Raw genomic sequence first — 24595 nt, 5'->3', positions numbered from 1 at the left:
AACCTTCTTTAAAGGAAGCTTTGAACCGTGTTTTTTCCCCTTTGTCTGGATTATCGTCATTGTTTAAAAAATCGCATTTCTCTGTGTAAAGGAACTGTGAACTGCATTTTACTTTTCCTCTTTAGATGAATAACATCCGGTGAGGTGGTAGAAAGTCCTGCAGAACCTCTACCAGAGGGGTGGTTTTGTTTTGCATTAACATCATCTTAGTATAGAGTTCTGGGGTCATAGTCCACAATGGGTCTATAGGTCCCACTGCCATTGGGCCGAGCCCATGTGCATCTGCGGGGTTCTCATGAACAGGCTCTGTAGACGATAAGGCTCCACGTTCCATAGCCCTCTTTGGATCAGTGGGGGCTCCCTGGTTGTTGGGGACCCCAAATTCAAAGTATTACCCTAGATCAATGGACTAGTGGGGGAAATCACCTCCCCACTCTGTAACTGGTTCATCATTGTGTTTTGAGTCACCAACCTGCGGGGTGTTCAAACTCGGGGGGCAGTCAAGGGCCAGCTCCTTTTATATTTCTCCCCATGTCCTTCATATATCAGGGCAAGATTTGCCACCCCGAGCCCACGCATTTCTGTGGGGTCTTGGTTCACCTGGCCCCCCTCTTCATATTGGGGCCTGGGTGCCATTTCATTAGCAGGGTCTCCAGCCGATCCAAGGTCAGCACTGACTGAGAGCCAAAAAGAAGGTATAGTCCCTCTAGCTCCATCATCTTGGGGTCCGCCTCATACGACATTATGTCGGTAGCCGGGTTCCAGAGTTTTGGGTCCAGAGGGAAAAGAAAGTCACTTCTGCCAAAATGTCAGATCCTGGAAGTTAGCTCCCTCGATCCCTCCACAGGTAACACTCAGATGTTCCAGTTGAAGTAGCTTTATTGAGATCCATTCAGTACAGGTTTTCACCTGAAGGTGGCAATTGGCAGAAGTAACCATTCAAATCAAGGTATCTCTGGTTATAGTGAATTTTCCTGCCCTCTAGTATCCATTGACATTCTGGCGCAAAACCTCCACAGAAGTTGCATGGGAACAAGTTAGACTACATGAAATACACAGGGAAGTATCTCAGAGCGGGACCACAAGTGATGCCTGACACAGGTTGGACACTAGTCAGCTTCCCTCAAGTTTTGATGGGAAATGTAGGCAGTTTGGCAGAATGTTGGACAAGTGACAGTTGAAACGTCCATTGGACAGCAGTCAGAGAGTCAAGCTGCAAGACCAGGATGCCTACATTTCCCATCAAAACTTAAGGGAAGCTGACTAGTGTCCAACCTGTGTCAGGCGTCACTTGTAGTCCCGCTCTCAGTTCCTGAGAAATACATAGTGGGAGCTGCAAGCAGCTGCTTGAAGGACACTTGCTGTAAGAACTGAAAGTACATATTTCTACCAGATAACAGAGAGGCCCCTTTGGGTCTCTGGTCCTTAACAGTGAATACATTCTCAAATGACTTACCCAGAATACAGTAAATGACTTACCTAGAATACAGTAAAACATTTGTCAAACATCAGTGACCAATATAAAATGTCAAAAGCAGAATACATGACATGCGCATATACAATTATGGAATGGATGCTGGCATGCATGACAAGGAAACCCTAGGTAATCTTTGCCATTTTGTCAAATTGCCCCTTTCCATTATCATAATAGTTTGAGAATTTTCAGATTAAAGATATTGTGGATTTTGAAAAAAGGGAACAGGCCAGACCTCAGTTGTATTTCAGTTGCACATCAAGCACCAATCCATATGCAAAAGAACCTCCTCAGGATACAGTGAAGCCTCCTGCCATTAGCATTCCACACCCTGGGAAATTCTTACAGGATGACTCAGCTCAACCCCACCCCTCCTGAGTAGATACAAATGACCTGCCAACATCTTTTCCACACTGTTACACTGAGAGATCTCTGTCTTTTGGTGCTACACCTCTGAAGATGCCAGCCACAGCTGCTGGCGAAACGTCAGGAACTACAATGCCAAGACCACGGCAATACAGCCCAGAAAACCCACAACAACCATCGTTCTCCGGCCGTGAAAGCCTTTGACAATACATTGAACACCTCTACGGGGAGGAAACATTCCAACAGACCCGGAGATTGGAAACACTTCGAAACAAGAAAGCACATCTACTCTGTTCTTTAACCTTTCTCCTACGCTGCAGGGACACAAGAACCATTCCATCTTTTCTCACAACAAAAAGAATCTTCAAAACCACACAGGCGAACCGCATTTATGACCGTCTAGAACAGGCCCTCTTACGTGAGAGAATCCACACTACCCGCAGAAAACTTGCTGCCACAGACAAGGAGCTATTTTGCTTGCATATCAACACCAGCCATAAAATGAGAAGTCAGGATTGGGACAAGGTCGATAATCTCACCTACAAGAAGATGGAACAAGTGTTTACCAACCACACATCCAGACAGAAGCAGAAGTTTAACAAACTACAGGAAAAAAGACAGACAACCCCAATGCTCGACAATGCATGCATTGTCATCAATCTGACAGACGGTCAACTCTCACCAGAAGAAACCTCCATCCTGGCAAAGGGAGGAAACTTTGCAGTCACCCCCACCAGAATTCCTGTGGAAGACATCATTGCAAATGTAGAAGCTGCCATTCGGCATCTACCTGAAGAGGAAGCTGAGGAAATAAGAGGAGAGACAGCCAGGATTCTACGAAAGGCAAAGCTTCCCACCAGCAATACAACACGCAAGGAGAGAAATGCCATCAAGACCCTCAATGCAGATCCAGACATCATCATTCTACCAGCTGATAAAGGCAATGCTACAGTGATCATGAAAACAGAGGAATACAAAAAGAAGATTAAGGAACTCCTGGACCCCTCCACCTACAAAAAACTAAAATGAGATCCCACCTGCAAAATCACCAGGCTAACAAATGCGCTGATCAAGAATTCCTCACTACATCCCGACACGCACAGAAAACTATGCAAGACAGAAGCACAGCCACCCAGACTATACGGACTCCCTAAAATACATAAGGATTCAGTCCCACTCCGACCCATTGTGAGTGCCATTGGTTCACCGACATATGAATTAGCTAGACATCTGGTCGATCTCCTGCAGGACCACATCGGGAAAACTTCATCTTACATCAAATATTCAGCAGATTTCATCAACAAAATCAGTTCTCTGAAACTCAATCCACAAGACATACTTGTCAGTTTTGATGTTGTATCCCTGTTTACCAAGGTTCCAGTAAAAGACACTATTGCAATTATTAATCAGATTTTCCCAGAGGATGTAACAGCCTTATTCCATCATTGTCTGACAACCAGTTACTTCCAATGGGATAACGAATTCTATGAACAGATGGATGGGGTGGCCATGGGGAGCCCTCTCAGCCCAGTTATAGCAAACTTCTACATGGAACATTTTGAAAAAACAGCTCTAGAATCAGCACCCCACAAACCTAGTGTATGGTTCCGGTTTGTAGATGATACATTTATCATTTGGAGCCATGGGGAGGAAGAATTGATGGGGTTTTTGAATCATCTCAACAACATCCACCGGAACATACAATTCACAATGGAGAAAGAAATTGAGGGAAAACTCCCATTTCTGGATACCTTGGTCATCCGCAAAGCAAACTTTCAGTTAGGTCACAAGGTCTACAGGAAACCAACTCACACTGGTCGGTACTTACACAAAAACTCCAATCACCACCCCCGACAGAAAAGAGGCATAATGAAAATATTAGTGGATCGCGCAAGACGGATATGTGAACCGCACTTTCTCAATGAGGAAATTAATCATCTAAACCACGCACTTCAGGCAAATGGCTACTCCAGAAATGAAATCCGAAGAGCAATCAAACCCAGGATTAATCAAACAACCAAGGAAAAACAGTCTCCTACAGGAAAAGTGTTTTTGCCATATATCAAAGGAATTACTGATCAGATGGGAAAGCTTATGAAAAAGCATAACCTTCAAGCAGTATTCAGACCCACCCGAAAAATACAACAGATGCTACGATCAGCAAAAGACAGTAGAGACCCCCTCACCTCTGCAGGAGTATACCGTATACCCTGCAGCTGTGGACAAGTTTACATCGGGACCACAAAGCGTAGCATCCAGACAAGAATAAAAGAACATGAAAGACACTGCAGACTTGGACAACCGGAAAAATCAGCAGTGGCTGAACATAGCGTAACTCAAACAGGGCACAGTATCTTATTCCAGGACACCAAAATACTGGACAACACTTCCAACTCCTTTGTCAGACTGCACAGGGAAGCCATTGAAATTCACAAGCATAAGCAAAACTTCAACAGGAAAGAAGAAACCTTAAGAATGAACAGAGCATGGTTTCCTGTTCTGAAAAACACCAGGCTAACAAAACACTCTATACTCGACAATAGCCCTGCAGAGAAGATTAGCACATCAAGCACCAATCCATATGCAAAAGAACCTCCTCAGGATACAGTGAAGCGTCCCGCCATTAGCATTCCACACCCTGGGAAACTCTTACAGGATGACTCAGCTCAGCCCCACCCCTCCTGAGTAGATACAAATGACCTGCCAACATCTTTTCCACACTGTGACACTGAGAGATCTCTGTCTTTTGGTGCTACACCTCTGAAGATGCCAGCCACAGCTGCTGGTGAAACGTCAGGAACTACAATGCCAAGACCATGGCAATACAGCCCGGAAAACCCACAACAACCATTGTATTTCAAATGCTTTGCATATAAGAATGGTCCTCAGCTTCTCCATTTGAAAGATCATAAGCAGCGGGGCTGGAAGATCTGTGAAGAAATGACTGCATGGATATTATGGTCCACCTTAGCATAATGCATTTTTATTGAAAATACTGGATTGAAGAATCATAGATCTAGAGGAGTTAGCCATTTTAGTGTTGAGGCAATCAGTGTACCATTTGTTATTAACAGTGAACATGTCCTAATGTCTTGAGAAATCATGAGAGAGAGAGAGGTGGAAATTACCAGATAAATTATGCATGTAATGATACAGAAAACTCTCCATTAACATTTCTGAAGTCCCAACACCGGCTCTTCATTTTGACTGTGGGGACAGCATTGATAGCCATGAAATATTTGCTCTCTCTGGCTGTCCCTCATGGTGTTGCCCTGAAAAGCTTTGGGAGGGAGTGACTGGCATAGCTAAGCCAAGATCCAAAGTGTGTCGATCCAAGTTCAACTTCCCTCTCTGCTATGGAAGCCCTCGGGGTGATTTTGGGCCAGCCACTCTCTCAGCTACTTCACAGATTTTTTGTTTTTGTTTTGAGGACAACAATTGGGACGGGAAAGCTCTCTATACCAGCCCGAGCTTGTCTGGGGTAATGTAGGATAAAATATATATATATAAGGTATATCTGTGAAAAAGAGAAGCTAAACCTTGCTGTTTAGTGTAAAGAAAATAATTTTATGATCAGAAAAGCCAGTACAATAAAAGAATAAAAGATACATGTAAAGACGCCTCAGCAGAAACATTCAACCAGTGTGAGGCTGGAAAGGCTGTTTTATGAATGAATTTCTATTATTCTAGCTTTCCTTCTTCCTCTCTCTGTCTATACTTCCATTGTAAAGCCCCTGGGACAGAAAGCTGACTTTAAGCTTTTCCGCAGACTTTTACACTATGTTTATTGTAGGGTAACAACATTTTGTCATGAATTCTAAGCTTCTTTTTTTAAAAAAAATTGCTCCCTCAATTCCTCTTAAACCTCTGTGCCTTCCCAGTCACTCTTCCCGGTTGCCCCTTTGAATGCCCCACCACTTCTCTCTTCAGTCTTCACTCTTGGTGGCCCTTGGTTGCTAGCTCCATGTCCTTCACTGGCTACTCTTGGTTCATTATGCTGGCAGCTACAGGTGTTGCCTGGTTGGGCACCCCCTGACTCACTGCCTCCATTGACCACCTCTATGTCTTACAGTGCTAGAATGTGTGGCATAGGTCTGGCAGCTATAACTTCAGCTTCTGTACCTCCATTGATATTGGTCTGCAATTTCTTGTCCACCTTATGGCAATCTATGCCCAGACAAATGTCTTTAGTGTGTTTGCCTTTATTGTGTAATTTTTTTGTGATTCCTCCCACCCATTCTCCAAAGAACTTGAAGCAGTATACATGTTGCAACCTCCAAGTTTTTTTCCTTATGAAACCCCTCTAAGATTAAAAAAAAATGATATAAAGTAAGTTCCCCAAGCTGAGGCAAAGAGTTTTATGGCCCAGTGGGGATTTGAACTCAGGGCTCCCCAATCCAGGTCCAATATTCTAATAATCAGAAGATATCTGTTTACATTTTAAAACCAAGTGGCTATCTACTATCACCAGAGCTACAGTCTTCCATCTAGTACCCCTTTCCTGGTTACACCATTTAAGATATTGAGCTGATGCAATATAACCACCACCAAAATTCTATTATGAAACATGAATCATTTTGTTGATGTCTCTTGGAGGTTTTCAGACCAACGTTCCATGGCATCCATCACCATTGCAATCAGGACACGGGAAAGTGTCTGGGATGATGTGGATTTCTGATGTCAATACATCCCAATTAGTAGTTCCGGTACTTTGGTACATGGCCTGTGAGGTAATTAAGAGTTTTATTCAAAATATTGCCTTAAAAATATTTGATAGCTAGTAGAGCTATGGAGGAATGGACTAAGGCTCTCATAAATCCGATTTGACCAGCTTGAAGGTCTTGGGGTTTGATGGGAATTTTAGGTGTCGCATGGAAGGGAGATGGAATGAGGTAAACAGATAGTACTCTGTGGTTATACACATTCAAAGTTTTCTTTTTGCTATGCTCTCAGGAGTTTTGTGATCACTCAAGGACATAAATGTAAGCATTTGTTAGGAGTAAGTCCTGCATCTGAACAGTGGAAGGATTGTGGACAGTAAAGGAAACTAGGAACCAACCTGAATGAAGAAGGCCCTCCATCCCTCGGCTGGAATTTTCATTTCCTTCTTATAAACACCCTTTCCCTACACAAAGATTGAAGAAGGGAAACAGAAAACATTTTTTAGGGTCAAGTAAACTTCTACAACCTGTAAAATTACAGCAATATGCGTAAAAATAAAAAAGAAACCTGCCGCTGTGTGGATAAAATGCTACCCAGACATGTATAATGTCCAGTTATATTTCTCTTTAACACTAGAGATGGGCATGAACCTAAATATGACCCAAAAACACTCATGAACCATGTCGGCTTGGGGTTTGCGAACCAGCATTCGTGGAACTTCCACCAACTGTATACTGGTCCATTGGGTCATATTTACAGGGGCAGTTTAAATGACCATTTCCCCAGGGAAATGGCCATTTGAACTGCCCCTTTAAGGGATTTGCAAGGGCAGGTTGCTTTAAACTATCAGCTAATAGGAGGCAGGGAGGATCCCCCCATCACCTGCCCGCTGACAGCTTAAAGGGACCTGCCATGGCAGATCCCTTTAAACTGCCCAAACCCCATCACCACCTACCCTCTATCCCCCCACCTCCTACCAACAGCCCCAGCCCCACACTTACCTTCCCCTGCAGTGCAATGTCCTTTGTCTCCTCCCAGGAGAGGCGAGAAGGCCGTTTTCAGCCTCCTCTGCTGCCCTGGGGGCCTGCAGGGTGATGGATGAGGCCAAAAATGGCCTTATTGCCCCTCAAATGACCACCAGAATATTCCTTTAAACTATCAGCTGGCAGGTGGTGAGGGGGGATCCCCCCTGCTGCCTGCTAGCTCATAGTTTAAAGGGACTTGCCGCTTGCAAGGTAGTAAAGGGCCCTTTAAACTGTTAAATGCCCCTTTCCCTGCCACTGTTAAGGCCGGAAAGGGACATTTAAACCCCACGGATCACGAACTGGTTCATAACTGGTCCAGTTCCGTGGTTCATGGTTCATGAAACCCACGAACCTCCTGGATCGTTTTTTTCCCCCCATGCCCATCTCTACTTAACACCTGAATGAAGTGTGGTTGTGGAAGTACTAAAATGGTGCCTATAAGATGTACTGGAATGGATGAGGTCCAAAGAACAGAAGCTCAGTTCAGACAAGATGAGGTCCTGTTACTCCATGGAAATTATTGTAGAGGAATACAGAGTTAGCCCATCCTAGAGGGAGCTACATTCCCCATGAAGGAACAGGTTCATAGTTTGTGAATGTTGTGAGTTTTGTGACGGATATGGTTATGAATGTTTTAATTATTAATTTTATTTAAAATATTTCTATGCCACCTTTCCATCCAAACAAGGTACTTTGAAGAGTCAAATATGGGGTAACAGGTGTTGTACTTGAGGATGTTTCTCCTCACCAAAGAGGCCTAGCCTCTTAGCTGAAGCTGAAAACAATGTTTAGAGGTGGATATTCTTAGTGAGGGGCAAGAAACAAAAACAGTGACATAAGAATATGGCCTTTTGTGGGTTAGAAACCATCTAACCCATATCACTGGATACTATGTATTGAGTCCCTGGTGCAAAAGTGTATGAGAGTGGCAAAAATATCCAACTTCACAGAAATGAAGATGTGATTCAAAGATGGAGTATATTGGCTGAGGTCCAAAAGATATTTATGCATATGAGAAACTTGTAATCACCACTTTTAAATAGGTAGGTAGAAATTTTGTAGCATATGGCTATTGGCTTTTACAAGTTAAAATACACTTGCAAACAAAAATTTAAAATACAGGGATTAGAGACATCTTTAAATTATTTCTACTCACAATCAATTCCAAAATTTGCCATTCCATTCTATTAAAGGCTTTCTTGGAGACCACACTTGCTTTAATTTTCCTGGCGGCAAAGTCAAAAAATGCCATTTTACAGGAAACAGAGGAATCTATACCAGATAGTATGTAAACTAGTTTATCAAAATGGGAAAGGAAGTGGAGTAAAGATCCTGGCCAGGAATTTATTCCTGCGTTCCAAATATGAAGGGCATGTCCAAAAGATATTCATATGTGTACACACTATGCAAGAGTGAATTATTCAGGAGGGCTTTCTACTCAGATTATAGGGCTCTGTCATTAGAATTAGCTCAAAGAGATATATGTATAAAGTACAGGGACTATAGACTAGGCTATTGGGTACTTTCTACTGTATTTAATTCATAAAGGTTTCATCAATGTCTTCAGCTTTATGCTAGTTTTAAAATTTTGTGGCTACCATACTGTATTGTACCTGTTTCTTCAAATGTCCCAGCTGTTGATCATATAGTATTTTGCTCTGTGAATGTCGTAGCCATTGATTATATTATATTCACTTGCGGGATGTTATCTGCCTTGAATCTCAGTGAGAAAGGTAGACTATAAGAAAACAGTGATGATGATATCTTTAAATATACAAAAAATTAATATTAGTTGTTTTAGATTTTCCAGGCTGTATTGTTGTGGTCTTGGCGTCATAGTACCGGATGTTTCGCCAGCAGCTGTGACTGGCATCTTCAGAGGTGTAGCACCAAAAGGCAGAGATCTATCAGTTCTGGAAGCCTCACTTCAAAAAGAATGTGGACAAAATTGAGAGGGTACAGAAGAGAGCAATGAGAATGACCAGGGGGCTGGAGACTGAGACCTATGAGGAAAGCCTAAGGGCTTTGGGAATGTTTAGTTTGGAAAAGAGGAAATTGCGGGGGGACATGATTGCTCTCTTTAAATATTTAAAAAGCTGTCATTTGGAGGAGAGCAAGGTGCTGTTCCAGTTGGAAGCAGAGGATAGGATTTGAAGCAATGGGCTTAAATTACATGCAGAAAGGTACCAGCTGGATATTAGGAAAAACCTTTTCATGGTCAAGAGTAGTTCAAAGGTGGAATCAGCTGCCTAGGGAGGTGGTGAGCTCCCCTTCACTGGCAGTTTTCAAGAAGAGGCTGGAGGAATATTTGTCAGGGATGATTTAGGCTCATCCTGCATTGGGCAGGGGATTGGACTAAAAGGTATGTATGGACCCTTCCAACTCTGTGATTCTGTGGTTCTGTGAGTCCTTTTTAATTTAAGGACGATTCTTTTGCATGGAGAGATTTGCTGAGATGGATCCACAGATTACGTACAGTAGAACCTGATGGACTTAACATCAATTGTGATTTAACAGCTTATTTATGAGGATTTTTTGTGCAAGTACTGGCCCTTTAAATTTATTTTCTGGGTTAGTGTTATTTAAGAGATGCCTTGAATTATGCTGTGCAGATGCCATTTAGCAAGCGGCCATTGTGCATGGAAATTCTGTGTGACTTACTTTGATTGATCTTTGTGAGTATACTTTGAGAAACAGTGGTTCTTTTCATTTATTTTTTGTTGAAATATTCACACAATGTATATTTTCCACAGTTGTTAACTGCCAGGAAGGAGATACCAGAAACAGGATTTCCCGCTAGCAAACCCGTTGCAGTTACTACTCATTGGATTATGTTATGCAAGCTTGTAGCTGCTATGATTATACAGTTTTGGTCTGTCACCTCCAAAAAATTATGTATTTGATGTTTTAACTTTTTTTTTTTTGTAAGCTTGTAGCTATTACTGACTTTGTACTTTCCTTTTTTGTACTCTGTGGTATATGTAGTTACTATTGTTTTGTTGCGAGCACTTGCACTTGCACTTCAAAATGGATTATTTAGCATTTTGCGCCTTGTACACTGTGAACTCACCTTTGCACTGTACCTTTTCTGAATTGACTGTTGCCAGCTTTATAACCACTTAGAGTTTTTCTTGAATTACTATTTAACTTTTCGATAAAAGTGTCTTTGAATTTGTTTATGATACTGTATCTTTAAATTACTTTAGTTAGTCGGTCACGGTTAGAACTCTGTTGGTCATTTGGAGGAGGGCAGGGAGCTGTTCCGGTTGGCAGCAGAGGACAGGATTTGAAGCAATGGGCTTAAATTACACGCACAAAGGTACCAGCTGGATATTAGGAAAAACTTCTTAACTATCAGAGTAGTTCAAAGGTAGAATCAGCTGCCTAGGGAGGTGGTGAGCTCCCCTTCACTGGCAGTTTTCAAGAAGAGGCTGGAGGGATATTTGTCATGGATGCTTTAGGCTCATCCTGCATTGGGCAGGGGGTTGGACTAAAAGGTATGTATGGACCCTTCCAACGCTGTGATTCTGTGGTTCTGAGTCCTTTTTAATTTTAGCAACTGCAATCAGGATGGGATAGAGGAGAGACGATGGAGTCTATTCTAATCCACACCAGCTAGGATGCTGGTGGATCCAGGAGGCAAGTCCTGCATGATTGCAAGATGGAGAGAAAGTGTGTGTACAAGTAAGGGAGAAGGCAGACAGAAGGAAGTCCCTGACAGTAGCAATCTACAAATCAAAGGGTTAGCCTGTGTAAGAAGATGGAATGCACCCCTCTCCCTCTCTGTCTCTAGTATGTCCCCCTCTGTAACCCGAGAAAAGAAGCAGCGTCAAGTCCTTCGCTTTTTACAGTCAGGAGCTGGATACAGGTATTCTATCTCTCCTGGGCTTAAAAATATGCAATGGCTGCCCATTTGGTTCCATGCAGAATTCAAAATTCCGTTTCATATTTAAGGACATAAATGGCTTCATTCACTATTGCCTAGCTTGACATTTAACATCCTATTCCACAGACCACTTCCTTCAGCTATGAAGAGATTAGGGAGCACAGAATGGACTTTATCACTGATGGTTTCTTGTCCCTTGAATACCCTCCCCTTGAGTAGAGCAAGGGGAGGCATGTTGGGCACATACTTTACTGTCATTTAGACACCAGGCCAAACATTTTATTTTATCCAGGCTTTTCCCTGAGGGGTTGCTATCATTTCAGATATTTTGATGAACTGCCTGAGGAGACTGTTGTTTTGCTCTGTTTCATGCCTTGTCTTCTTTTTATACTGTTGATTTTACAGCTTGTTTTTATGCTGATTTTTCCATCCCTTTTGTTGTTATCTTCTGCAGTGAGTGAAGATATTTTTCTTTCATTTGGCAGTCAATACCTTATGCCCTCCTGCTTATATATTTTAATTGTTGAGTATATATTGTTTATTAACCTGGTAATTAATGTTTTCATCATTGCGCAAGGGCATTGTGCTGCTTCTGGGAGTGCTCCTGCACTCCACAGCAGGCTAAGTTTGGCCAATTTTTGGCCTAAATTGTCCCACTGTGAAGTGCAAGAGTTCTCCAGGGCCCTGCACGATAGTGTTGCACTGCCCCGGCAGTGCTACTATGCTGTGCAATGGCCCGTTTTCAGCTCAAAATGGGGCCAATTTGGCCCATTGTGGAGCATGGGGACTCCTCAGGGCCTTCCCAGCAGGTGCATTCCCCTGCCAACCAGGGGTGAGCAGTGGCAGGGGGGTAGAGGGTGGTAATGGGGGATCCACAGTGGTGGATTGGTTACCTTGCATAATGTCACACATTGCTGTCCCTTACTCTCAAAAGCTCATAGGGTTTGCTAGCCCACTCTAGCCACTATGCATGTAACATTGAGCCTGTTGGGTACAAGTAGAACTAGTAGCCAAAGTGTGTGCCTTTGTCCTCTGGGATGGCACAAGGTTCCATCCTGTTTCCCATGCTTTTTAACATCTACTTGAAACCTCTGAATGAGGTCATTTGGAGATCTGCGCTGGGTTGTCATGAATTTGTTGGTGACATTCAACTACATCTTGCTTTTCCAGCTGATCACAAGGAGGCTGTAGAAACCCTGAACTGATAACTGGAGGCAGTTTTGGAGGTTTAATCCCCAAAAGGTGGAAGTGCTACTGATGACCCAGGATTTAAGGGATCACCCATTCTGGATGGGTTTGCATTGCCCTTGAAAACACAGGTCCATAGTTTGGGGGTGCTCTTGGACCCAGACCTACTTCTGGATAAGCAGATGGCAGCTGTGGCCAGGGATGTCTTTTATCAGTTTCACCTAGTTAGCCTGCTGCAGCCTTTCCTGTGCAGAAAAGATTTGCCAACAGTGTGGTCAATTCAAGGTGGTGGAGCTGACCTTTAAAGCCCTATATGGTTTGGGACCAACATACCTTAAGGACTGTATAATCCCAACCACTGTGGTCATCTTCATAGGCTAGGGTTGCTAAATCCCCCAGGCATTAAAGTGGGGGCATGGGAACCTGATCTGGAACACTTCCACATCACACTGGGAATGACATGATTTCCAGCACAATGCAGAAGTGACTGTTCACGCCAGGGGCCAATTGGGTAAAAATTGCCCCCCTAATCTAGAGTTTGGTGACAATTTTTCTCCAATTGTCCACTGGCATAAGCTCATGCTTCTGTGTCAAACTGGGAATGAGGTCACCCTTGGTGAAATGTGTTCAAGCATCTTTCTTCCTGCCAACCAAATGAAAGGTGGTGAGGCAGAGACTGAGGGTAGGGGATCTCCACCCCCACTGGGTGAATGGTGTACCTTTCTTCTGAGAATAAGGAGAAGGACTTCTAAGTAGTAGCATGAAAACTCTGGAACTTTCTCTTCAGGGAGAATCATCTGTCCCCTTCTGTTGACATCTTCTGCCAGTGTGTGAAGACTTTTTTTTCTTTTGTCTGGAGTTCCCTCAGTAATCTCTCCTTTTTGCCCAATATTTTAACTGTTGTTTTTACTTTTTGTTTTTAGGTTGGTTTGGAATTTAGATTAAAAGACTTCGGCTGATTCAGTGAAATCCAAGCATTCTAAATCCAAAAAAGTATTCAGAATTTTTACTGAATTAATTTGGTAAAATTCTGTAAAATCTGGCCATTGTTTCCAATAGGAAAATATATATCTGGAGACAATAGGAAAATATTTTTTTTCCTATTTCCAATAGGAAAATATATATCTGGAGACAATCTATGGGTTTGAGGGGGGTGTCATTTTTCAACCAAACATTACCAAATTAGGAGGGAATCTACTCCTGACTATCTTCTAAAGACCTCCCAAGTTTCAAGGATATTGGATCCCTGTAGGCCATTTGTATGTCCCTCCCCCACATGTGCCAACTTCATTATTCTGCATGGGGAAAATATTGGGGGGGAGGGGTCTTCAGGAGGCTGGGGGTGGCATGTTTTAAAAAACTCCACCAAAATTTAAACCAAACCTGCTCCTGACTGTAATCAAAAGATCATCCAACTTTCTGGAATATTGGACTCCAGAGTCCAATTCTATGGGCCCCTAAACAAGAAGCCCCCAGGCACTCCATTGTTTCCTAAGGGGAAAAAGTCAAAGCTGACTCCTACTGCAAAAGCACACTGGGGCAAGGCTGCCATGGCCAAGGCACACTCCCAAATGCAAACTGAGCTCATCCCAAAGAAAGAGCAGTTGAACCAAAATGAAGGACAGGAATGGAATCCTCCCAGGACCAAAGTGAAGCAAGGAGACCAATATCACATCAGATAATCAAATCCGTTCCGCCCCAAACAAACTGAAGCAAGAAAAACTCTTGCAACTTAGGGCCAAGCTACAAGTGATGAATGGCACTTGAACGGCAAGTGTATTTCTCCCTGTTCACTTGTGCTCCGCTCAATCCACTTGCCGTTCAAGTGTCAATCGTCACTTGTAGCTTGGCCCTCAGACTCCCCAGGGAAGATGGCTGCCATGATGCCAATGAGGGCTGGGAATCTCCCATGCCAAGTCCTGTTCCCTGCAACGACATGGAATGGCATTGGGGAAAGATTTTGTTTTTTTAACTTCCAGTAAAAACCCAGAAGTGATATAGGGTAGAAGTTGCTTGAAACTGTGGTTTAACTGCAGAATTTCAGGTTATCTCTATATCTATCCTTTTTCATGCCCAGGTTTTTACTGGAAGTAACAGAGAAGATATAAGTGGGCACAGAGACCCATACCGAAAGATACAGTACTACATAATCATATCCCCAAATACTTTTATATTCTCATCTCTGTAGTATCTTTTATATTCCAATCATATAATTCCTAAATCATTAAGTCATATCAAGAAAAAGATCTTTACCATATGCTTAACACCTGTCCTAATCCATTTTACAGGATCGTCTTGAGAAGAATTCCCAGTTGTTATCTTCATCCTGAAGTCTCTCCTAAGAATGTTAAAGGCAGAATGGGAGGTGTGTTATCTGCGGAGAAAAGCCTTTGTTAGACAGCAAGTGTCTACTGCACTTCAATGTGGTGGGAAGAACCCTACCTGGTACCATCAACAGTGTCAGCATGGTAGGAGTAAATGTCTCCGGGTTTGATGTCAGAGGTGAAATGGATGATTCCAGTGGTATTTGTCTAGAAAGAGTAATTAATGTTAGTAAGGAAAAATGAAACCAAAGACTCTTCCACTTCTTAGAAGCGGAGTCTGGTGCCTGTGTAGTGTAATGCTTCGAGTACTCTTCTCAATGAGGCCAAGGTTCAAAAGCTTACTCAGCCATGAAGTTTATTTGGGTGCCATCAGGCAAGTAACATTGTTATGGAAGAGAAATGGCTTTTTCTTAAAAACACTATCGTCATGAAGATGGTGGGCAATTTTCCAGCACCTACTTTTATTTTCTGCGGAGTTATGCTTGCCCCAGAAAACCTTAGCTTCTATGGCAACTACCTAGAGTTTGGAGTTTCTCGAGATAATGCCACCAGGATGTTCCAATTCCCTGCTTCATAACGTTGTGATCACGAGGATAAAATGGCAGACAGGAGAATGATGTGAGCTGCCCTGAGTCCATATTGGGGACAACAGCAGCACACAGAAGGAGGATTGAAAATATCTCATCTATACAAAACAAAGAGAATTTAAGAACATCCCTGAGCTACCAAAGCTAGTGTGGTGTAGTAGTTAGAGCTGGACTAGTATGAAGGAGATGTAAATTTGAATCCCACCTCTGCAATCAAAGCTTGCTGAGTGATCTTGGCTACCCGCACATTCTCAAAATCTCACAGGGTTATTGTGAAGATAAATTGGAAGAGAGGAGAATGATGTAAGCTGCTTTGGGTCACCATTGGGGAGAAAGGAAGGGACATGTCCTTTATGCATCTAATATTGTCTTGAGTTCACAAAAAAATGATGATCAATTTTGCTTCATCTGTTATTGCTGGAGCCTTTTTGGCAGGAGGCAGAATTGCACATTCAAACTATCTTACTATATAATTGAGTGTGTTTCAGACAACTTACTTTATACCCTGGTGCACCACCAGAGGGTGGTGCTGCAGAGGAAAGCCCAGGTAACTCACCATATCACTCCAGAAAACATGCCATGGTGGGAAGCCCAGGCTGGGAACAGGAGCAGAGCAGGTGGAAATGCCCTCCCCACGCCTTAACCCAGCTGATATTAGGTGTGGAGCAGGTGGCAATGCCCGCCCACCCCCACTTAACCCAGCAGATATTAGGAACAGAGCAAGTGGCAATGCTCGCCCCCACCTTCAGCCAGCTGGTATTAGGAGTGGAACAGGTGGAAATACCCATCCTCCACCTTAACCCAGCTGGTATTAGGAGCAGAGCAGGTGGCAATGCTCACCCCCACCTTGAGCCAGCTGCTATTAGGAGTGGAACAGGTGGCAATGCCTGTTCTCCACCTTAACCCAGCTGGTATTAGTAGTGGAGCAGGTGGCAATACCCATCCCCCTTCAGCCAACTAGGATCAGGAGTGGAGCAGATGGCAATGCTCACTCTCTGCCTTAAGCCAGCTGTTATTAGAAGCAGAGAAAGTGGCAATGCCCTTCCCCCCCCCTTTCACCAAGCTGGGATCAGGAGTAGAGCAGGTGGCTATGCCCACTGTCTGCCTTAACCCAGCCGCTATTAGGAGCAGAGCAGGTGGCAAAGCCCATCTCCTGCCTTAACACAGCTGGTAATAGGAGCGGACCAACCAACTGGGGCTCCTCCGGTACTCTCTCAGCTAACCAAAACACCTTGGAGGTACTAGTCCTTATTAAGTATAATTTTGTAGAATTTAATAAAGTGCTCAGTGCAAGGGATAATTTGTGCAAGTCAATATCATAAGCAATTAATAAAAACTTAAGTGAGAAGAGAGTTACATAACCAGAAACTATACATCAATCAGTCCCCAGAGCAGGTGGCAATGCCCACCTACCCCTCCTTCACCGGCTGGGATAAGAACATAAACATAAGAACATAAGCAAAGCCATGTTGGATCAGGCCAGTGGCCCATCCAGTCCAACATTCTGTCACACACAGTGGCTAGAAATCCAGTGCCATCTAAAGGACTGTCAGTGAGGCCAGGACACCAGAAGCCCTCCCACTGCCTTCCTTCCAGCACCAAGACAACAGAGCACCACCTCCCCACAAAGAGAATACCATCTATCTCCTGTGGCTAATAGCCACTGATGGACCTCTGCTCCATATATTTGTCCAGTCCCCTCTTGAAGCTGGCAATGCTTGTAGCTGCCACCACCTCCTGTGGCAACGAATTCCATGTGTTTATCACCCTTTGTGTAAAGTAGTATTTTCTTCTATCTGTTCTAACCCGACTGCTCAATAATTTCATAGAGTGCCCACGAGTTCTTGTATTGTGAGAAAGGGAGAAAAACACATCTTTCTCGACCTTCTCTAACCCGTGCATTATCTTGTAAACCTCTATCATGTCTCCCCTCAGTCGTCTTTTCTCCAGGCTAAAGAGCCCCAAGCGCCTCAATCTTTCCTCATAGGGAAAGTGTTCCAACCCTTTAATCATTTTAGTTGCCCTTCTCTGTACTTTTTCCAGTGCTATGATATCTTTTTTAAGGTGTGGCGACCAGAACTGTACACAGTACTCCAAATGAGGCCTCACCATCGATTTATACAGAGGCATTATGATACCGGCTGATTTGTTTTCAATCCCTTTCCTAATAACCCCTAGCATAGCATTAGCTTTTTTTATGGCAGTCGCACACTGTGCTGACGTTTTTAGTGAGTTATCTATCATGACTCCAAGATCTCTCTCTTGGTCAGTCTCCGCCAGTTCAGACCCCATCAACTTGTATTTATATTTTGGATTTTTGGTTCCAATGTGCATTACTTTGCACTTGGCTACATTGAACCTCATTTGCCACATGGATGCCCACTCTTCTAGCCTCGACAGATCCCTTTGGAGTGCCTCACAATCCTCTCTGGCTTTCACCACCCTGAACAATTTCGTGTCATCTGCAAATTTAGCCACTTCACTGCTTAATCCCAATTCCAAATCATTAATAAACAAGTTAAAAAGCATTGGACCCAATACCGACCCCTGTGGCACCCCACTGCTCACCACCCTCCACTGTGAGAAGTGCCCGTTTATGCTCACTCTCTGTTTCCTATTAATTAGCCAGTTTTCGATCCACAAGAGGACTTGGCCCTTTATCCCATAGCTACTGAGCTTACTTAGGAGCCTTTGATGAGGAACTTTGTCAAAAGCTTTCTGGAAGTCAAGATAAACAATATCTATCGGGTCTCCCTTGTCCACTTGTTTGTTCACTCCCTCAAAGAACTCTAACAGATTGGTGAGACAAGATCTTCCCTTACAGAACCCATGCTGAGTTTTCCTCATCAGCTTTTGGTCATCAATGTGCCCACTAATTTTATTTTTGATAATAGTTTCCACCAACTTACCCGGTATTGACGTCAGGCTGACTGGCCTGTAATTTCCCGGATCTCCCCTGGAACCTTTTTTAAAGATGGGGACAACATTAGCTACCTTCCAGTCCTCAGGAACAGATGCAGAGTTTAATGACAGATTACATATTTTTGTGAGGAGATCTACAAGTTCACACTTGAGTTCTTTCAGAACTCTTGGATGTATGCCATCTGGGCCCGGTGATTTATCAGTTTTTAAATTATCTAGCAGTCGCATAACCTCCTCTCTCGTCACCTCAATGTGACTCAGGTCTTTCAAAACCCCTCCCAAAGTCAGTGCTTCCGGAGTGGGCATGCACTTCTTATCTTCCACAGTGAAGACAGAAGCAAAGAACGCATTCAGCTTCTCGGCCATTTCCCTATCACCCTTTAGTAATCCTTTTACGCCTTGGTCATCCAAGGGCCCCACGGCCTCCCTAGCTGGTTTCCTACTTCTAATATATTTAAAGAATTGTTTATTGTTTTTCTTTATGTTCTTTGCAATATGCTCCTCATATTCCCTTTTTGCCTGTCTGATCACAGACTTGCACTTTTTTTGCCACAGCTTATGCTCCTTTTTATCAACCTCACTCCGACTAGTTTTCCACTGCCTAAAAGAATCCTTTTTACCTTTTACAGCTTCTATTACATTGCTTGTTAACCATGCTGGCCTTTTCCTAAACCTATTTGTGCCTTTCCTAACCAGCGGTATATATTTAATTTGAGCTTCCAGGATTGTAGTTTTAAATAGTCTCCAAGATTCCCCAAGTGTTTTGACCTTTTTTACTTTCCCTTTCAGTTTCTTCTTCACGTACCCCCTCATCTCAGAAAAGTTACCCCTTTTGAAGTTAAACATGGCTGTGTTGGTCTTATTTGGCAATTTCCTATTTATACATATGTTGTACTCAATAACATTATGGTCACTGTTCCCAAGTGGTGCAATCACATTTACATCTCTCACCAGGTCTTCAGCATTACTGAGGACCAAATCCAGGATCACCTCTCCCCTAGTAGGTTCTGTAACCATCTGTTCCATAGCACAGTCATTGAGACAGTCTAGAAACTCACTTTCTCTCCCCCGATTCGAACACCCATTGGCCCAGTCAATGTGTGGGTAGTTAAAATCACCCATTACAACACAGTTTTTTTGTTTAGCAGCCATCTTTAATCCTGTCATCATTTTATAATCCTCCTCTATTTTCTGATCTGGAGGGCGATAACAAACTCCCACAGTTAAGTTTCCATTTGGGCCCGTAATTTCAACCCATAGCATTTCCAGAAGCGAATCTAATTCAGTTACCTTCTCAATCTTACTGGAATGTATACCTTCTCTGACATATAGAGCCACCCCACCACCAACCCTTCCCTCCCTATCCTTCCGATATAATTTATATCCAGGAATCACCGTGTCCCACTGATTTTCCTCATCCCACCAAGTTTCTGATATGCCCACAATGTCTATGGATTCGCCCAACACTAAACATTCCAGCTCCCCAATTTTACCTCGGACACTTCTAGCATTTGTATATAAACACCTGTAACTTCCCCGGCACACTTTGCCTCGAGACGTAGTTAGGTCATCTGCACTGTTTGTCTCCATCTCAGTTGACAACTCTAATCTATCTCCCTGTAGAAGTGTTATACCTAGCCCTTCATCTCTCTGAGATGAACCATCCTGAACCAGAGACACTTTATCTCTTGTCGGCTTTCCCCTAGCATTTAGTTTAAAAACTGCTCTGCCACCTTTTTGATTTTAAGTGCCAGCAGCTGGGTTCCTTCTCGGGACAAGTGGAGACCGTCTCTCTTGTACAGCTCCCGCTTGTCCCAAAAAGAATCCCAGTGCCTAACAAACTTGAACCCTTCCTCCCTACACCATCGTCTCATCCACGCATTGAGACTCCTGATCTGCGTTTGTCTCTCTGGCCCTGCGCGTGGAACAGGTAGCACTTCTGAGAAGGCTACCTTGGAGGTCCTGGCCTTGAGTCTCCTGCCTAACAGCCTAAATTTTTGTTCCAAGACCTCACGACTGCATTTCCCAACATCGTTGGTTCCAACATGGACCACGACCGCTGACTCTTCCCCAGCACTATCTACCAGCCTATCTATAACACGCGTAATGTCCGCTACCTTCGCACCAGGCAGGCAAGTCACCATACGGTCAGAACGCGGTTGTGCCACCCAGCTATCTACTTGTCTAAGGATCTACTTGTCTACTTGTCTAAGGATCGAATCACCAACTACCAAGAGCCTCCCTCCCGCCCCACCCAGGGATGGATCAGTGACGGAAGAGGAGGGAATGCTTGCCTGCCCACTCTCCCCTTTCTAGAGCCCGTTGTATTTTTTCTCACAATGGGCTTTGTTTCTAGTGATTGAATATTTTGAGTGCAGAGGGCTGGCAAGCAGAGTGACCAGGCCCACCTCTCTAGTAAACCTGAATTTGGCATTGCAACTTTAGGTTTACTGGCTGCCCTTGAGCCAGGCATTGATTCTCAACCAAATCTTCCTTGCAAGACTGAGGACAGGTGAACCTTGTCCTATTATATTGTGCTGCTTGTAAGAAGGGCAGGGGAAAATACACTAGACAGCACAGAGGACACTGGCTGGAATCTCAACACTCCTATTCTTCCAGTGAAATGTGGAGATGATGTTTGCAGATTCCCCCTTCCTACTGCAGACCCTGCCCCACTTGGCCCCTATGCTGGTCCTGAGGGCCTGCTGTCCTTGGGAAGCAACAGGTCAGAAGAGCTAAGGGGGCTACTGCAGAAATTCACAGATGGGAATCTTCTGAATGGTAATGGAAGTGCCTTCCAACAGTGGAAAACGATCTTTGCACTCTTCATATTATTCCCAGTAATAATGAAACCATGTAAATACAGAACAACAGCATGGCTTCAAGGAAATCTCCACGGCAAACAGTGACAGCATGCAAGTACTGTTGAATTCAGGCCTACAGACAGAGGAGCCGGTCTCCACTGTGGTATGTAATGTTTTTATCAGATGGCTGATATACAATGTACAGCCCTTCCTCAGAAAGTATGATCTGGCTTCAAGTTAAAGGACTGTAATGTGATCTTTATGAGTCATCCCTATTTAGAGTCTGGAAAGTTCTACGGGTTCGAAATGTGGTGGCCAGGCTACTAACAGGGATTGGTTACAGGACCCATATCACCCCTGTGATGAAAGCTTTGCCCTAACTACCCATTTGTTTCTGGGCATGATTCAAATTTCTGGGTCCCCCCCCCTTTTAGGTTTTAAATGGGTACCTGAAGGACCACCTCCTCCCATACAGTCTACCTCCCATGCCCTGTTCTTCATGCCTTCTCCTTCCATGGTGAGGCAGGTGGTGAACACAGACAGAGCATTTTCAGTGGTGGCGCCTCTTCTCTACAGTATCCTGCCCCTTGAGACTCACCTACAACTTACCCTATCATCTTTTAGGTTTTTTTTAACCCAGGATTTTAATGGAGCTTTATACTTTTAGCTGGTTTTTGGTCTTCTTCAGCTTTATGGACAGTTTTACAGATATGTTTAAGCTATTTTAAATGGTTTTGCTTTTATATTGATCTTTTATGATTATTCTGTGGTATTATTTTTATTTGGTAACCACCTCAAGCAATATCCTGGAGAGGCAGCACAAACATTTCCAGAATTAATAAACAACATATAAACGAATTTCACAATTGCAGCCAAGGTTTCTCACCTACTGCGAGGCCCAAGGTGGATCTGTAAGCTACCCCAGAAGGGATTTTGTTCTTTCCTTCATAGCTTGGAAAAACATGTTTCTCACAAGCAAAGAAAGGAAGATGATTTTGAACTCTGAATGCCTACAAAGAAGCTCTAGGTCTTTCCTCCAGACATTGGGTCCCTTTATATCCCCTCTACCAGTCTTCCATTCCCATGCTGAGCAGATCCAGTAGCACTGAATGTTTTAATCTAAGATTTATTGTAATACTCAGCAGAGGGTAAACTAAAGAGCTCATAGCCTAGAATGCTTTCCTGGCATCTTCACAAGTAGCAGGAAGTAACTTGTAATTTTACCCAGCCCCTGAGAGGTAGAATTCTTTGAAGGATACTCAGAAGTAAGGAAGATGACTGGTATAATATCAGGAGCCTTTGCTGGCCCAATGAACCTGCTAGTTTGATTATGAAGCATTTGTTCTGGAAGCTCAGCTCTCTCCCTTAACACAACCTCAAATTTCCATTTCCAGCAGCAGCATGTTGGGAGCATCAAAAGGAAACTATGAAGCAAACAGAAGATTCCGGTCTGCATCTTTGAGAGGATGACTTTCAGGGTATATATACTTTTCTTACCATTGTCCTCTGCCAAGAAATGGAAGGACGCTGAGAAATACTGAAGATGCTAATGAAGAAAACCATACGTGGATCAAAATTCAGCAAACTGTTAAATCTGGAATCATCATTTGGGATGATGCTGGAAAGGAAAAGGAAGAAATTTGTGAATCATCTTGATTGCTGAGATATACGCTGTACGTTTAGAAACCCGCTGTCAGTCACAGGATGGTTACAAGATACCTTATTGGGGTTCTATAGAGATGCGTTATTTATGTATGTTTATTTGTCTATTTGATAACTGATGCTGCTTAATTGGTGTGTTTCTTTAATGTTGGATCTAGGGTACTGTGTGTAAGTAGTATTACTTTTTGTGCTGCCATTTAATTGTTGTAATTGTGCTAATTATCCAATTTGTGTAACTGTGATTAAGGGAGCCTTTCCTCTGTATGATTCTTGTCCGTTGTGTTATGATTCATGCTCGTTATGTACTGAAGTTGGGAAGAGAATGTGTAAGCAGCTATATTTGAGTTACCAGTGAATTGGGGACCGGTGAGTAGATGGAATATACATATAGAATTGAATCCTCTATGCACGTTACATTAATTTGATTATGTTATACTTTTGTTTACAGTCCACGATTAACTGTGCCCAGGAAGAAGTATGCTTTATACGAAACGGGAATTGTATAACATGCATGCATAATCCCGTCGGCACATTTGGAATAGTTTTCAGTTTGGACTGGAGTCACCCATTATGTACATTGGGACTCTCTGTTTGCAATTTTGCACGCTGCTAAGTTTCCATCATATACATCTTATGGATACTTTCATTGATATTCAAAAATTTTTTCCATAATGACTTGGACACAAAATTAGTAATTTTCATTGTATTTATTGCATGTTAGGACAGAGTAATCAGAAACTTTTATTGTATTTATTGTATATTTATCTGTATATTTATGTAATTGCACTTTGCACTTTGCACCATTGCACTGAAGATAAAGAACTGTTAATTTAATACATATTCCTGGAATTGTTGGTTGCAGCTTTCCTTGATTGGCAGGTCTTCCTTCCAACTACGGAGCTGCAAAGTAGTTATAAGTTGGGAGAAAACACCCAGGGGAGAGAGGGAGAAGGGGGTGTTCTGTAGACACGGGCAAACCAATCTCATCCCTGCAAATCCTGATAGGCAGCTCTGACGGCCAAACATAGACCTCATTCCTTGCTCAATGGGACCCATGCTTATAAATAGCCGTGGTCTCCCAGGCTGGGTTTCACTTTCTGCAAGCAGTGGAGTGGGACAGAGCTCTTGCTTGCCACTTGCTAGCCTTTGGGAAGAGAGACTGAGAGTACAATTGAGCTTGGTTTTAGGGGATAGAGATCTATCTCCTCTGGTTCCAGGGCTACTGCCTGGCTCTGGGGCCAAGCTCAAGGGGCACCTCAGCTGAGGGCTCACATTGATTATTGATCAGAGCCTGATCAGGTCAGGTCTGTGGGAGTGGTGGGCTAGGGCTCTAGTCCCTCCCTCCCTCTGGTGCCAGGGCTGCGGCCAGGCCCTGGGGCCAAGCTTGGTGGGCACCTTGTCTTAGGGCTCACAGTGTCATCTCCTTCTCCTCAATTGTTGTTTGCTGGCACTATGAGGCTCCAGGTGGGGGACAAGTGTGGTCGTGGGGGGAAGTGCAAAGATTGTCCTGGTTGCAGCATGGGAAGCAGTGCTGTGCAGGGCTCTGGAGCAGCAGAGACTCCCGCTCCCCCGAAATCACCAGTTGAGGCTGTGGAGGAGGCCGAAGAGCTCTTGCCGGTGGTGGAAGAGGAACTCCTAAAAATTTGGGGGAGGAGGAGGCCGAGGGATCCTTGGAGAAATGGTTTAGATTCGAGG

At 43.6% G+C, this 24595-nt stretch overlaps 1 protein-coding gene across 1 annotated transcript in view; it reads right to left on the bottom strand.

The window, feature by feature from the left end:
* Window positions 1–4806: 4806 nt before the first annotated feature.
* Window positions 4807–24595, bottom strand: part of LOC129326099 (autocrine proliferation repressor protein A-like) — a 53181-nt gene continuing 33392 nt past the window's right edge. The window contains exons 9-13 of the mRNA XM_054974226.1: window positions 22736–22856; window positions 15044–15132; window positions 14855–14939; window positions 6900–6965; window positions 4807–6563 (exon numbers count right to left, since the gene is read on the bottom strand). Coding sequence (XP_054830201.1) covers window positions 6441–6563; window positions 6900–6965; window positions 14855–14939; window positions 15044–15132; window positions 22736–22856 — 484 coding nt within the window. The 3' untranslated portion in view covers window positions 4807–6440. The remainder of the gene's footprint in view (window positions 6564–6899; window positions 6966–14854; window positions 14940–15043; window positions 15133–22735; window positions 22857–24595) is intronic.

This window comes from Eublepharis macularius, chromosome 3 (assembly GCF_028583425.1).
Source record: "Eublepharis macularius isolate TG4126 chromosome 3, MPM_Emac_v1.0, whole genome shotgun sequence".
Lineage (NCBI taxonomy): Eukaryota > Metazoa > Chordata > Lepidosauria > Squamata > Eublepharidae > Eublepharis > Eublepharis macularius.
The sequence above is the reverse complement of the archived record's forward strand: the minus strand, read 5'-3'. Positions and strand labels throughout refer to the sequence as shown.